At 38.4% G+C, this 13,791-nt stretch overlaps 1 protein-coding gene across 3 annotated transcripts; it reads right to left on the minus strand.

Moving 5' to 3' along the window:
- Positions 1–1,571: 1,571 nt before the first annotated feature.
- HDC (histidine decarboxylase) lies at positions 1,572–13,717 on the minus strand. Of its 3 annotated transcripts, XM_042824588.1 has the most exons (13): positions 11,888–13,717; positions 10,942–11,343; positions 9,615–9,787; positions 8,969–9,082; positions 7,733–7,855; positions 6,796–6,930; positions 5,756–5,899; positions 5,428–5,494; positions 4,956–5,118; positions 4,759–4,849; positions 3,512–3,610; positions 2,728–2,829; positions 1,572–2,541 (listed from the first exon to the last, which is right to left on the minus strand). In XM_042824588.1, the coding sequence occupies exons 2-13, from the start codon at positions 10,967–10,969 to the stop codon at positions 1,780–1,782; spliced, it is 2,001 nt and encodes a 666-aa protein (XP_042680522.1). In that variant the 5' UTR covers positions 10,970–11,343; positions 11,888–13,717; the 3' UTR covers positions 1,572–1,779. The 3 variants fall into 3 exon arrangements, 2 of the variants coding, with proteins under 2 accessions (XP_042680522.1, XP_042680523.1); XM_042824589.1 differs by lacking the exon at positions 6,796–6,930; XR_006169893.1 differs by lacking the exon at positions 1,572–2,541 and having other exon boundaries at positions 2,743–2,829; positions 3,285–3,610.
- Positions 13,718–13,791: the final 74 nt, after the last annotated feature.

The following is a 13,791-nucleotide window of genomic DNA, read 5'->3' on the forward strand; positions in this document are numbered from 1 at the left end:
ATAAGCTAGTAGCACTGACTTCCATTAGAGACTTCCTATAGAGTCAGCAGTCTACACAGAGGCTGCAACAGTCAAGAAATATTAATCCTTAAGAACTTGATAATGTACCTTATTAGTAGTCTGAAAATCTTACTTTTAATTTAAATACTAAATTTAAAACTGAGTTTTAGTACCAGAAAAATGATGGATCAAAGCCTTAATACTTTCTGATTAAAAGTTGAAAACTGCACAAGTAATGTCACAAGTGTTTTCTTGCCTTATTTAAATAGGGCAATAAGTCTTTCACTAGTGTTTCTCCTACCAGTTCTTCTTGCATTCAGATTTACTGGTCCACATATTCAACAGTTCAATTATTACCTGAGGGATGATGGTTTAGATATCTATTAGTAAGGTTTCAACTTCTGCACTGTATGGATTTTTTTTTTTTTTAATACAATTCTCTTTAAATCTAGAAAATTTAATTTAATTTCTCCAGTTATACGATGACATTGATAAACAGAGCTATAATTTTGTTTTGCAGAGTGCTACAGAATTTGCAGCAACTTTTAAGTGGCATAAAGTACAACTACAGAATGAGGGTTTCAATAAAGCAGTCGTTAAAGATTGCTTCTGTTTTCTGGGTGACGAAATAAACCTGTATATGCACACAACTCAGGACATTTATAATTCAGCAAAAAAAAAAAAAAACCCCACAACTTCAGATTGTGAGCATGTCCAAAAATCCATGTTTTATAATATTCGCATTTTAAGGGATCTGTTATTCTAACCTTGCCAGGGAATTCTAATTCTTAATATTAGCAAATATTGGTATTTGAAATAAACCATGAACGTAAGATTGACTTAATAGAACTTATCTAGATATATCTCAGCCTGATTTTAGTTTTCCTTTTAATTTCTTACCTAAAATCTTTTTGCTCCTTTCTTCTTGAGTTTTCTCTTTCCTAAGCTGCCTGTTCTACAGCATGGGTGCTCCATCCTCCAGTGCATTGCTGCTGTCATCCTCCAAATCTCCAGAGGACTAATTCTGACTGTTGACCTGTCCAGTCCTGCTCTTCACTCTAAATAAAAAGTATGTAAGTAGGTACTGCCCCTCCTCAATTAGTTTTGCAAACAGAACACACTAGGACAACTCAGAGTTAGTCAGATGGAGACAGACACATATACAAAATTTTAGGCCAAATCCATTCTTGTTTCCTTGAAACACGGTTACATAAAGCCTCCTATGCGCTGTTAGCTGACTAGCACAGATGGAATGGCGGGGTTGCTGTTTTTAAACTCGAGAGCTGAAAAACTGCACTAATGGATAGTAAAATCTCTGGTCACATCATCCTCTTTTCACAATGCAGAAGGGATGCTAGCATTGTCTGTGCACACCGAACCTCACAACAATCTAGAGAGTTTAAGGCAAGATATTAAAAAAAAAAAAAAAATAGGGCAAAGAGAATGGAATTTTTAACACCCAATTGAGACCAACATATTTTGTCAAAATGTTTCTAGTTTATGATTATCAGCAAAGGGTGGTCTATTAGGCAAAAGTTAGCATTTTCTTTAGCACAGTCTACAAACCAGAGTTTCATGTTATATGTCTACAAGGTTTATTTGACACTTTAATCTATAAATACACACGGTTATCCACCAATAAAAGCACAGGAATTTTCTCAGAGGTTGTTACCACAATATGCATATTGAAGAAAATCACATGTAGTATTGCATATGAATAAGCAAACTTTGGTTCTCTTTCTACCTAGACAGCTCTTAAGCATCAATCTCTTTTACTTGTTAAACGATGGCTTGCAGGGGACAACAAGGCAGCTGAAGACCACACTGAATGCTGCACTCCGGAAAGCTTGGGACACTGTAGAACTTAATTAATTTTTTGAAGGCACTTTTTTTGAGCATCATCACCTCTTCAGGCAGCCTGGAAAGAATTCTGGCATTTGCATGAGGCGGCTCCTTCTTGTCAGTATCTGTTGCCTTAGGATTACATTGCTCAAGAACATCAGTCACTGGCACACTGTTGCAGCTAAGCGATCGCGCTGTCTTTTTCTTGCCTTCAACAGACAAATAACTGAATAAGAAAGAGGTTAACTTATGTTTGGTAACATCTTGTACATCTTCTGGAAAACAATCATCTAGATCCCCTTGACCTTCCACTTGCTGACTGATCACACATGTACTGGGACTCATTTCTAACTTTTTAGGCTGACCTACTATTTTTCTGGAAGGTATTTTGTATTTTCCTTCTTCTATATAGAGCTGAGAAGCATGACTAATAACACTAGAACTAGGCTCAAATATTGGATTAGGGATTTTTGCCTCATCACCAGAACTGACATGATGCAATTCATTATGCTGGCTAATGATTTGGGCTGCAGTGTGTTGAATGATGTTCCAGTCTTGCAGAATATCTTCCCTGGTTGTGAACTGAGATGTTACAGTAAAGCGGATGATGAACTTATCATGAACGGTTGCTGGAATAAGGAAGAGCCTGCCAGAACTGCTCAGTTCCTTCAGGAGTTTTTCTGTCAGCCAGTTGGGACCCTGTTTTAAATATGGATAGGAAAAAAAACACACAACTGTTAAAATTTCCAGTGTCATCCAAATATCTGCAAGATTTTCAGGATTACAAATCTTACGTGAAAGCTTATTCATAGCTCTTAATGCCTATGGAGAAAACAGTTGTAGTCAAATTATTCCAAAAGGACATGCAAACGTCCCAGTTTTTACCTTTAAACGAAACACAACCAGTCCAAGATGTCTCTTGGCAGGAATTTCAAACAGCGGATCGCTTCTTACCAAAGATTCAAAGAATTTGGCTGTTTCAGTGCCCTATGGTTAGGGGGAAAAAAAAAGACAATAAAAAAGAGCAGTTATAACTAGTTTATCACAAACTCACTGTAAGACATTAAATTGAGTTGTTAAAAAAAGAACTACAATCCTCCCTAAGAGGATTTCATTTCATGCATGGTAGCAAAAGCTAAGACTGACAACAAAACTAGGAATGGTTAATGCTGTCTCTATTTGCCCAAATCCTTGACAGTGATCAGGAGTACCTGGGCTAGATACAGGAATTCAAATAAAGTTAGAAATTTGAATGTTTCTTTTCCCGGATTAAAGTCCTGTTGCAGCAACTATTTATTCACAATATAATCTCTTTTATTTACATTCCATTGAAAACTTAAGCCTGTAAAGTTTCATAGCAGCCATAGTGTTCAGCCATCCATTACATCCTGCTTCCTAAACAGCTACCACTTCAGTTCAAAGAAAGACTCTATAAAACTTACTCAGTGATGTGCATTGGTTTATCAAGTTGCTTTCCACTGCCCATTGCTTCCAAGAAAGGTACAGGAAATGCTTTGTCAACACAGTACATCTTTACATGTTACTGAAGGGTAAAATCAGCACGCATAGTGAATTTCTGTTACTCATCTTCGCATGACTGAATTTCAGAAACTCAGCTACTGGTAAATGAAACATAACACACTTATGCTTGCACTGCTAATGCACATACATGCCGAACATGAGCTTGAAGCTTTTTCACCCCAAATGACCGAATCACAAACCACAGCTTCAAAGAACGAAATCGACGACTCAGTGGAATTTGCCAGTGCTGTGAAAACACAAGAGCATATCAATAAAGCGGAAGCAACAGAAGGACTGTCCCCTCACTGAACATGGCCTGTTGCTTCAGACCTGTGCTCAACTCAGAAATCTTTACTGACAGAATAAATTTCACATTACTGAAACATAGGTAAGCCTAGAAGAGAGCCATCAAGAAAATCCTATGTCTAAATCTTTTTCAATTATTTGCAAAAAAAACTTTTTTTCTATTCCCCTTCATCTAGAAGTGAGGTGTTAATCTATGGATATGCTTAGAATTTTCAGTTGATTTCCAGCATATTGCAATTAACAACTTGTTTGCAGTCAAAGACTGTTATTACCTTGAGATGTGATCTATTTACAATTTAGGATTGCATGTTCACTTCACTTTGTGTAATTTGTATATTTAAAAGACATCCTGAACATCTTCCCATGTCAATAGTAAGAATTCATGCAGGAAAGAACTCCTGCAGAGAAAATATCACCTACTGTATGGAAAAGAGTGACAAAAGCTACTTCTAAGGAGCTACCCAATAACATACAAGGTCCTATTTAACCACAAGAGAGACTCATTGATTTATTTCTTTCCACTCTCTACACACACTGCTAGTGAAAAGCACCATTGATTTCAAGAAAACAGTCATCTTTTCAGGACGTGGGTGAGATCATAGCAGAAACAATTGGCAGTTGAATGTTCTCTTGGTTTACTGTATTGAAATCTGCTTTAAGATGGATCTAAAGCAAAATGCTTCAGTTCTCCTATCTCAGTATGTTTTAATCAGAGGAAAATGTAATTCCTTTTACAGCTGTTTCAGAGCGTAGTGCTTACATTGCTTATTCCTTTTCCCATTTTATCACATAGCAGAAATATAAGAAAAATCATTCAAAATGCCACCAATAGGAATTATGCAAACAATAGAGGGTACCAAAATGATTCTTCCAACTAAAAAGGCCAGGCTAGATCCCCGCCTGTGTAAAAAATGTACTTCAATCTCTATAAATCTCCAAAAGCTTTATTAATTAATCTACTCATGATCTCTGCATGACTTTAACGTTTTTAAGTAGTAAGACCACTTGAAAAATAACTCAGAGGAATTTCTCAGTCAACACTTGACCATTCTATGGGAATTTAAAACATAAACGTAATTAAAAACTTACCATGAAATCAACAGCAGCTCCTGAATTGGGATGTCTGAGATAGACGGGGTTGACACTGAAGGTTTGATGTAGCTTGTATTTATCCTTAACCCTATCAATTGTAGAATGAACTATAGTTAAAAAAAAAATGTGCAGGGAAAGACTTAATAATTTTCTTATTATCCTTTTGGTGTTGTTTCTGCTTTGCCTTTACTCACCAAAATCCTGTGCAGTCAAAATGAACCATCATCCATTTAGAAGGGTTAAAAGTGAAGGAATCCGCATACTCAATTCCATCCAAGAACAGTCGAAATTCAGGACACAGAAATGCTGTTCCTGCATATGCAGCATCAATATGAAGCCAGAGTCCCTCAGCACCACCTGTTGGAATTGAAATTGTTGTTATATAATGAATTAAAGTACCTCCTAAATTAAACTAGTACTTTCCTCTCTTAAAAGCATGCATATGCTTGTGCAGGGGGTGGACAGGTTGACAACAAAATAAAATGCAAGACAAGAAATAGAAAATCTAGTTTTATTTTAAGGCTGTGGAACCAGAACCACAAAAACACTGAATTCTGACTTTCATCACGTATGACGACTGATGTAGAGTTGGGTCTACAACAGAATTCTCAGTAATAAAGGGATAAATAACTATTTTTCAAAAAGGGATAAATAAATGACACTTACAAATTGGACCCAGCTCTGAGAGACTGTCAAAAGCACAGACACCAGTTGTACCCAAAGTTGCACAAACCTGTAATGAAATAAGACTATTCAGATGGCTTTTTTTTTTTTTTTAAAATAAATGGATGCAGCGCTTAAAAACTTGAAAAGCTATCAATATTGTTAAAATGAAATCAAAATGTTTTATTTCAATAAAGTGTAAATTCTCCTACATATTTTCACCTTTAATGAAAACATTTTAACATAGCAAAGCTATATCTAAGATATTTCTTATGTTGACATTAAGAATACAACACTGAATTAATACTCTTAATCAGAAAACTGAACATACAAAGACGGGCACTAGGCCTTTCTTTCTGTCTTCTGCTATGGCTTTCTTCAAAGTTTCACCTCTAAGGGAAAAGTTCTCATCCACAGGCAGAAATTTCATCTTCACAAGAGAAATCAAGCCAGCCTTTTCCACAGAAGAATGTGCCTTAAAAAACAACAACAAAATACAGAGCAGTAAGATAGCAAGTTCTGAGCCTGAACGAATGTGATAAATTACGGCATTATAAAATACATTTGTTGCAATAAAGCCATAGATAAGGTAATTCTTGTAATCAAGATTAATATAAATCTGAGAGTTTGTTCATTGTGAACAACTAGAAGAAATACAACATTGTAATTTCAAGAAATTTATTTGGGCATTGGTCTCTAAAATCTAGTAATAGCTGTAATCTTGTAAGGGTCATTTATCAAAACCCAAATCTTAAAGGACTCACTAGAAATGGATCAGTCTCAGCATTTGCTCTTTTCACTGTTGTAAGACAACCTTGAAAAACATGCCTTGTTCTGGGCTCACACAGATTTAAATATCTCACAGGAAAAAGCTCTTTTTGTTATACGAAGGGCAAGCCAGTATGAGTGTGACTCCCGCTGCTGTCTTCCACAGGAGAATGTGATTGTTCAGCTTAGGAGCCAGAAAACAGAACAGGTTTGCAGAGTCACATCATTCTGTAGGCATTTCTCCAAGAACAAGCTTGCAGGCCAAGCGAGCCTGTCTCCAAATGGAAAGAGGCTGAGAAGAAACAAGAGCTTGAAGTAGTATGAGATCAGCAGTAGCTATAGCTGCTGAAGTTTCTAGAGAAAGGTTTTGCAGGAAACAGGAAAGAAGTGCAGAAATCAGTCATCTGAGAAAGTCCTTTTCAGACTTCTGGAACAGTGCAAAATCTCATACCTATTTCATTTCCCCATCTGAAGAAAAGGGCTTTAGAGTGACTTGATCATGCTTGTATTTTTCTTTTTGCATAGTAATGCAAGTTCATAGTGTCACCTGATGGCCTGCCTGAGACAGAGGCCAATTTATTCTCTTTGTAATTTGTAACCTACTTGATCAGATGCGTAAGCAATGAGACGAGAATTGAGTGAGGACTCGTCAGCGTCTGGCTCAGAAAGCTTCATCTCCAAAATTTTGTTTTTCCGTGCTGCCAGGAGCGCAACCAAGGTTGATTCACTCACGGTGCTCTGCAAAGACATTGCTCATTTACTGCAACATTTTTCTGCTTCACTGCTATTTTGCCAGTGATCGAGCAAAATCATTCAAGTGCCCAGTTACCGACCCGGTCTTTTGGTTCTCCTACTGCTTTTCTCAGACACAATGGAAAGTCACTAGCTGACAAGCAGCTCTCTGGGCCAGGAATACAAAGCAAAATCTTTTCACTGCCATGTATTATTCGTGTACGGTACTGAGGTGAGCAAATAAGTCACATTTTTCTTTTGTTCTTCTACAGATTAAATTTAGTACCTACTATAAGTAATACAAGTCTAAAGAAAACTGTTTCTGTAAAAACAGAGCCTTAGCACTGATTCCAGAGAGTACTTGGCTAAGACCTTTTGAAATAAGGTGAGGTTCAGGCCTTGGATCTTGGGGCTTTCAGAGACACAAAGTCAGCATGAGATAAACGAAAAAGAATATACGTGGATGAGGACTTCTGGGAAGACAGTGATAAGTCGTTGTCTTTAGTTACGCAGGAATAACTTTAGTGAAGCAACAGACTACCAAATCTGATTATCTCGTTTATCCTTAAGTCTGTTCTTAGAAAGAATACCTGCTCCTAGTCCATAACGTACTAAGGAATAAAAGCAATAGCAATTCCTATTCCATTATCATCTAAATATGAACCTAAAATCTGGGAAAGAAATGTCAATATTGGAGTTGTTTCCATTTGGACTTCATTGATTTTGCCTCAAAGAAAAATGATCACCAAGAAGGAATTACTTGAGTGCAACCAGAAATGCTGATGGGACTAACTCTGATCTCCTTTACCTGTAATACTCCTCCGCCCACACTATCAGGATGGTGATGCAGGAATTTATCTGGAAGTCCCAGCATTTTAGCCAGCCAGTCCATCACATTCATTTCCAGTTCTGTACAGGCGGGACTGGAGGCCTAGAAAATTAAACAAGAATGATGCTGTAAATTCACTCAGCAAACACAGCAGGAGTTTAAGCCTTTGAGAGTACACCACACGCTACATTTTAATTCATAGCTATTAACATTTAATTGCCTTGGCAGAAATCTCACCTTGATGCAACACACAGATACAAGCTTTGTAACATTGGATATATAAACAGCTAGCCCTGTAACACTATGACTCCTACCCAGCAGAACACAATGCTATTTCAATAAAAACGATGTTGTTGTTTGGTGAGTTCTCTGACACAGACCTCGATGTTGAGATTACAGCAAACTACGTGAGGCAAAAACGCATAGTTGCAGTTCACCACCACTGCTCACAGTCCCTAAGCAGAAAAGTCACTGATCCATCTTTTTGGTGGGGTTTTAAGAGCAAAAGATTGAAGTTGTTTTGCAGTGTCAAGCTTTCCGCTTATGAAAGAATCAGTTTATGAGAGTTTACATTACAAACTTAACCGAAACAAACAGAATTACAAAGTAAATAGAGAGCGTGGAAATGGACACTTCTGCATATGCAATGAGCTAATCTGATACAAGTACACAGAGACTGTAACCTCCCAGTTCCTTACAGGTTTATGGGCTTTACTGCTTTCTTAACATGGAGACATATATTTAAGTGGGACACCAAATACTCAGACATTATGGGACAGGCTACCAAACATTCTATTTTAGAAGGAGAAAAATAGAAAGAGCGCTTTCCCAAATGAGCAGGAGAACTGGAATGAAGCCCAGCCTAACTTGCAGTCAGGAGTGCTGGCTGCTCTACTGCCTGCAGTGCTTGTGCGACAGTCTTAGTACTGAGATGAACGATCAGGGAACAATGCTTACTGTGAGATATGCAAATAATTAGAAAACAGACCTTTCTAAGTGGTGTATTTTTTCATTCAACTCTTAGTACTAGGCAACATTTGCTTTTATATATGACTTATTTTTTACAAGAGACATTTTTCTCTCTACACAAACAGCTTACAATGGTCTACAGTAAAAATTTATACTGACTCATAGAACCAGAAGGAATGACTGTGATCTCCATAATATTCACAGGAAAAGAATTTCTAAGATAACAAAATAAAAAGAGTCATTTACCCAGGTGAATCCCAAGCAGTTAATTGCATCAGCCAGCATATCTCCAAGGAGCGAAGGCCAAGAAGTAAGAGCTGGGAAGTAGGCGTGCATGTGTGGACTTTGCCAATGAACCACCTAGAATGAAATTATCTGGAAGTCAATTCTGAAAATGTGAGAAAACTGTGCACAAGATATAGTGATCAGTGCCTGCTTCATGATGGGAAAGGATCATAACAGCGTAATATGAGCAATTATAGAATTGCTATCAGAAAGCTACAGAGACAGTATCAACAGGAGTGCAGCATTACCAAATGATAAAATTGCGCCGTTATTAGATAAATTCCAAATTATATCAAAAAGCATTTATCTGAATTTAACAGGCAGACAAAGATTGTGAACAGGAAAGAATTGAACAACATTGCACAACAGAGTCCAAAAAATTTACCCTGACATGGGGAGTCCTTACAACCAAGTTGCTATTGCTCATTTTATCAAAGAGCTTGTTTTTGGCTGTATGCCACAATTACATAGCCTTCCTCAGTACTCCTGAAAGAGCTTGCACGCTGGTCAGCAATGTGAGCATGCATCTAAAAACACATCCTGCAGAACTTGTGCATTCCCAGGTTTTGGGTATTTACCCCAGTTAGTAATGATTTTTATTTCTTACCCCAGGCATAATGATTTTCTCTATATCTCCAAAGATGTTGTCCCAGCTATCTGGGTCCATTGGGGCAGAATCTGGCAACTGAGCTTTCATGTAACCTGGTTGTACATCAGGAGTCACTCGTCTCTCTCTCACATTGCTCAGGTACTGGCAAATGTAATCCACCATGTCTTTCCCTGGAAGAAGCAAACCAATGCTTGAGTTTAGATTGAGAGAAAAGCAAATTGCAATACTACCACATCATGCAATCTGTCAGGATTCTACTCAACATTTGGTTCAGACTAGTCCTCTGAATCATCATTTAACATTACAAGGTCCACTAGTGGAAAAAAATAATAGTCTGCACTCTGACAACAAACTCATTACTTCACTTATCTAAGAAAATAGAGCCATATTTCACAGTACGAGTCTCAATTCAATGTATTATGAACCAGCCTCATGAATTAGTGCTCCTGTTTAGCAGAGAACACGCACATGGCACCCCACATATAGGAGCTGTGTGACCTTTGGAACGTTTCCAATTATTCAGAGCAAATGTTCTTCATCAGGAGAAATACTGGGCAGCAATCAGGAGACCTGAAATGATCTCTGGTTATGTGACCAGCTAATCTAGCGAAAACTAGATTTCTAGGGAACTAAATTTCTAGGGAAAACTACTCAAACTTTATGCCTTGTCTATATTATTAGTCCCAACTAATAACGTAGGGACACAGCTTCTGAAATAGACTTCATGGAGACTGAACAGATTCACAAGGTTGTCATCGCTCAGTAGTTCAAGTGTACTTCTAAAATCAGATCATGACGCAAATACGGACTGTTTGACTACAGACGGGATAGATTTTCTTACCTACAGATAAAACGAAAACATACAGAAATGCAGTTCTCTTAATGTGCCATTCTTCCCTGTTATTATAGCACAATCCCTTTTGCATCCTCTGAAAACAGCTACACAGCTCAATGCAATACCTCCAATTACCAGGTAACCTCCTCCAGCCTTGAGACCACAGATTGCTCCCATCTCCAAACTGCTGAGTGTCAGTCAGGGAAGAGCCATTGTGCATAACCCCTTCACACAAGTTTATTCAGAATTTTTAGGCTTTGGGGCTTTCCCACAGTATTCAAATGTAAGATCAAAAAGTCTAAGTCTCCCACTGACTAAATCTGTTAATTCAAACTGGGACACATCATCTCCACTCCAGCAGATGTAAAGCCCCAAGGGCATGGGCAGTTAAACAATCCACAGCCCCCCTCATTGCTGAGTGCCACCCACAGCCCTACAACAGCTCTTCCTCAGAGGCAAATGCGACCCATTTCCATGAGGATCACTCACCTCTCCGTCTGTACTCCTCAGGTTCCATGCTGATTCCTCCTAGGAGCACCTCTGCACACTTGGCCTGCAACCTCTCAGAGAGTTGTGGGCAGACCAGTCTGGTGCCCTGCTAGCTGCTCACCCTTTATAGCTCTCTTTATCTCAGACTTGCGCACAAGGTTTAACGCAGGCAGGTTATTGGTGAGTGTTTATCTAACTCCTCCCAATGGAGGGCTTTTACAGTCTCTTGTACATTCTCATCTGTGCTCTTTTGATGTATAAGATAACACATCTGTGAGATGAGCTGTCTCGACTCCAATTCTTTCTTGTTTTGCAAGCATCTTTCAGAAGACATGCAGTAATCCATCATGGAGATAATGGACACATTAACATCAGAATCATGCAAGAGAAGGAGCTGAAGAGCTTTAAAAAACAAATAAAAGCAGTCATATTTCTTCTGCAGGCTGAAAGCAGCACTAGCAGTAGTCATTGTAACAAAGGGACCAGCACATAATTTGGACACTGCACTTTCGAGCAGGTAAGGACTTAACAGTAAATTAATTAATTAATCTAGAACTGAGTTTCCCAAGAAGAGAACATCTCCACAACTCTTCATCCTCCGCACTGTCGTACTCACGCCGTTGTAAGGAAAGGCATTACAAACACTACCAGTTCCAGACCTGCGATACAAAGCAGTGATTCTCTTTGTGGAAATTCTGCCCTTGCAGATCAGACTGTTATACCACAGTTACACTCCTCCAGTGGTACCACTCTACAGTGCTGAGCTAAGGAAATAAGCTTTGCACACCATGCTTGCTTTTCTCACACATGGCACGCACAAGCACTGAGACTTGGCCATATATTTCCAGAATTCCTTCAAGCCCTCTACCTATATTTTCAGTTTGAAAGAACAGCCACAGAGTCCCTGCTGTTCCAGTTTCATTTAGAACTGAAAACACATCCTGACCTGTCTTTGGCAGCAGAATCTTTGACACTTCGATGTGGAGCGCTAACCATCTTCAGCAGAAGCAACTGATTTGCTCTACACTGATATCAGGCAGTCCTGGGAAAAGAGAGAAGTAGGACTTAAACATCTTAATAGTCTAAACGACTGAGCTCTAGAAAGAGAAATGATTACGTAGGATAATACACTCCTATTTTTGCTATTTCCCAGGCTTCTGCTTGTGGCTGGTCAGTGCTGGGCACAAGGTGCCAGCTGGGCAGACCTTTAGTCTGACACATCACAGCAGTTCCCATGTTCTTGTCATATGGAAAGGAACCAACTCTCAGAGCAGCTCAATTCAGCCTGAATCCTCCCATCATTCTAAAAAGCCGTTACTTCTTCCTGCAGCATATTTTCTGTAGAACATTGTAAAAACCTTTCCGAGTTCATGCTGCGATTAGATAATTGAGAAAGAGCTGTTTCAGAGATAAAAAAAGACGCTGATACACACATCAGATTAATATGCTGAAATTAAAAAAAAAAAAAAGAAGATAAAGGCACTAAAAGAAGTGCAAGAAGAGCACACAGAAATGTACCATATGCATAGTTACTTATTTTATCTCTCATTCCTCAGGAAACATCATCATCATCAGGAAAATAAAAATTAAGATACTCCCAATACTTCACATGAATTTCGGAACCTCTCTTGCCTGTACTGTTACTGCTTTCATAAAGGGGAACAAAGGAGATGGGAAGGAGCTGGCAGCATCAAGTCAAAAAGAGCCCAGTGATCAAAAACCGTGACTGTAGGTCATTATGAGTAATAAATACATTATTTTCAACAGGAAGCAAGTCTGATCAAAGAAAGCTGGCAGCTAATTACAATTATGATTTCAATTTGGAACAGCAAATAAGAACCAATACTTTTAACAATGTTTTCAGAGCTGAACTACACAATAAATACTCCATGCGACATATATCCTATGTCTTTTGCTCAAACTGACAGTTTGACCAGGTTGGCTTTTCATTCAGTAGGGAAAAGAATAAACAGGTCCTGTTTGGAGCCAGAATAAGATGGGCGATAACGGATTACAGGTAGGGTAAATATTACTGGAGATAAATCTGGTTTTGTTTTAGCTACCCTGCACCTGGAAGGGTTACGAGGGTTTGCTACAGACCGTGAGGAATAGAATATTTGCCCACAGGAAGCAGAACGAATAGAAAAACGTTCTTTTCATTGTTTGCTGCAAAGGTCAGTGCTGTCAGAACCGTGGGAAATTCCCCACGTGGACGTGAACATTACCACTATCACCACTCAGGCTGATGCTGAAATTCTTCTTATTATTAAGAGTTAAGAGAGATTAAACAGTAGTTAAGTTTGTGGGATGTGAGGACACAAACATTATTTTCATCACGGAATAATTCAGTTGGAGCAATGCCCAACCAGCACTTTTGAGTTGATTAACTTGTTCCTGCATTTGCTAATGACGGAGAAGTTAGTTTTCGAGAAAAGCCTACAATACAGTAATATCCAATCAGTCACTGCTGAAGGCTTTCTTCAAGTTGCAATACTAAATTGAGTACAATTATATAATTTGCAAAGCAATCCTATTAAAAACAACCAGCACAAATTTTCGATTGCTATGACCTCTTCACTACTTTGGGATCAGATTTTCCAAATGGGATCCAATATTCCAGATTTATACCAATGTTAGGGTTTTTTCCAGAACAATTCCACAAACTCAGTCACGAGTTTGAAGCAGGAAGATTTACTTCCTATGCTATAAAGCAATTCTTTTCCCACTCTTCCCTCCTATCTCCGAGAACTGATTTTCTAAGATGAACACTATTTTTTCAATTTTTTCTGAAGATGTAACATATCAGTTTTGACCTTCCAGCACGCATACAAAACAACAGAAATAGAATTG

Source organism: Centrocercus urophasianus, unplaced genomic scaffold (genome assembly GCF_019232065.1).
Source record: "Centrocercus urophasianus isolate 14NV4802_14NV808 unplaced genomic scaffold, USGS_Curo_1.0 seq_23, whole genome shotgun sequence".
Taxonomy (NCBI): Eukaryota; Metazoa; Chordata; class Aves; order Galliformes; family Phasianidae; genus Centrocercus; species Centrocercus urophasianus.

Bases quoted from the DNA above. Each gene is read 5' to 3' on its own strand.
- HDC (XM_042824588.1), bottom strand. From the start codon at position 10,969: ATGGAACCTGAGGAGTACAGACGGAGAG. The intron at 5,495-5,755 runs GTATGTTCAGTT...ATTTCATTACAG, and splicing joins AAGGCCTAGTGCCCGTCTTT to GTTTGTGCAACTTTGGGTAC. The intron at 2,542-2,727 runs GTAAAAACTGGG...TATTTAAAACAG, and splicing joins TGGTTGTGTTTCGTTTAAAG to GGTCCCAACTGGCTGACAGA.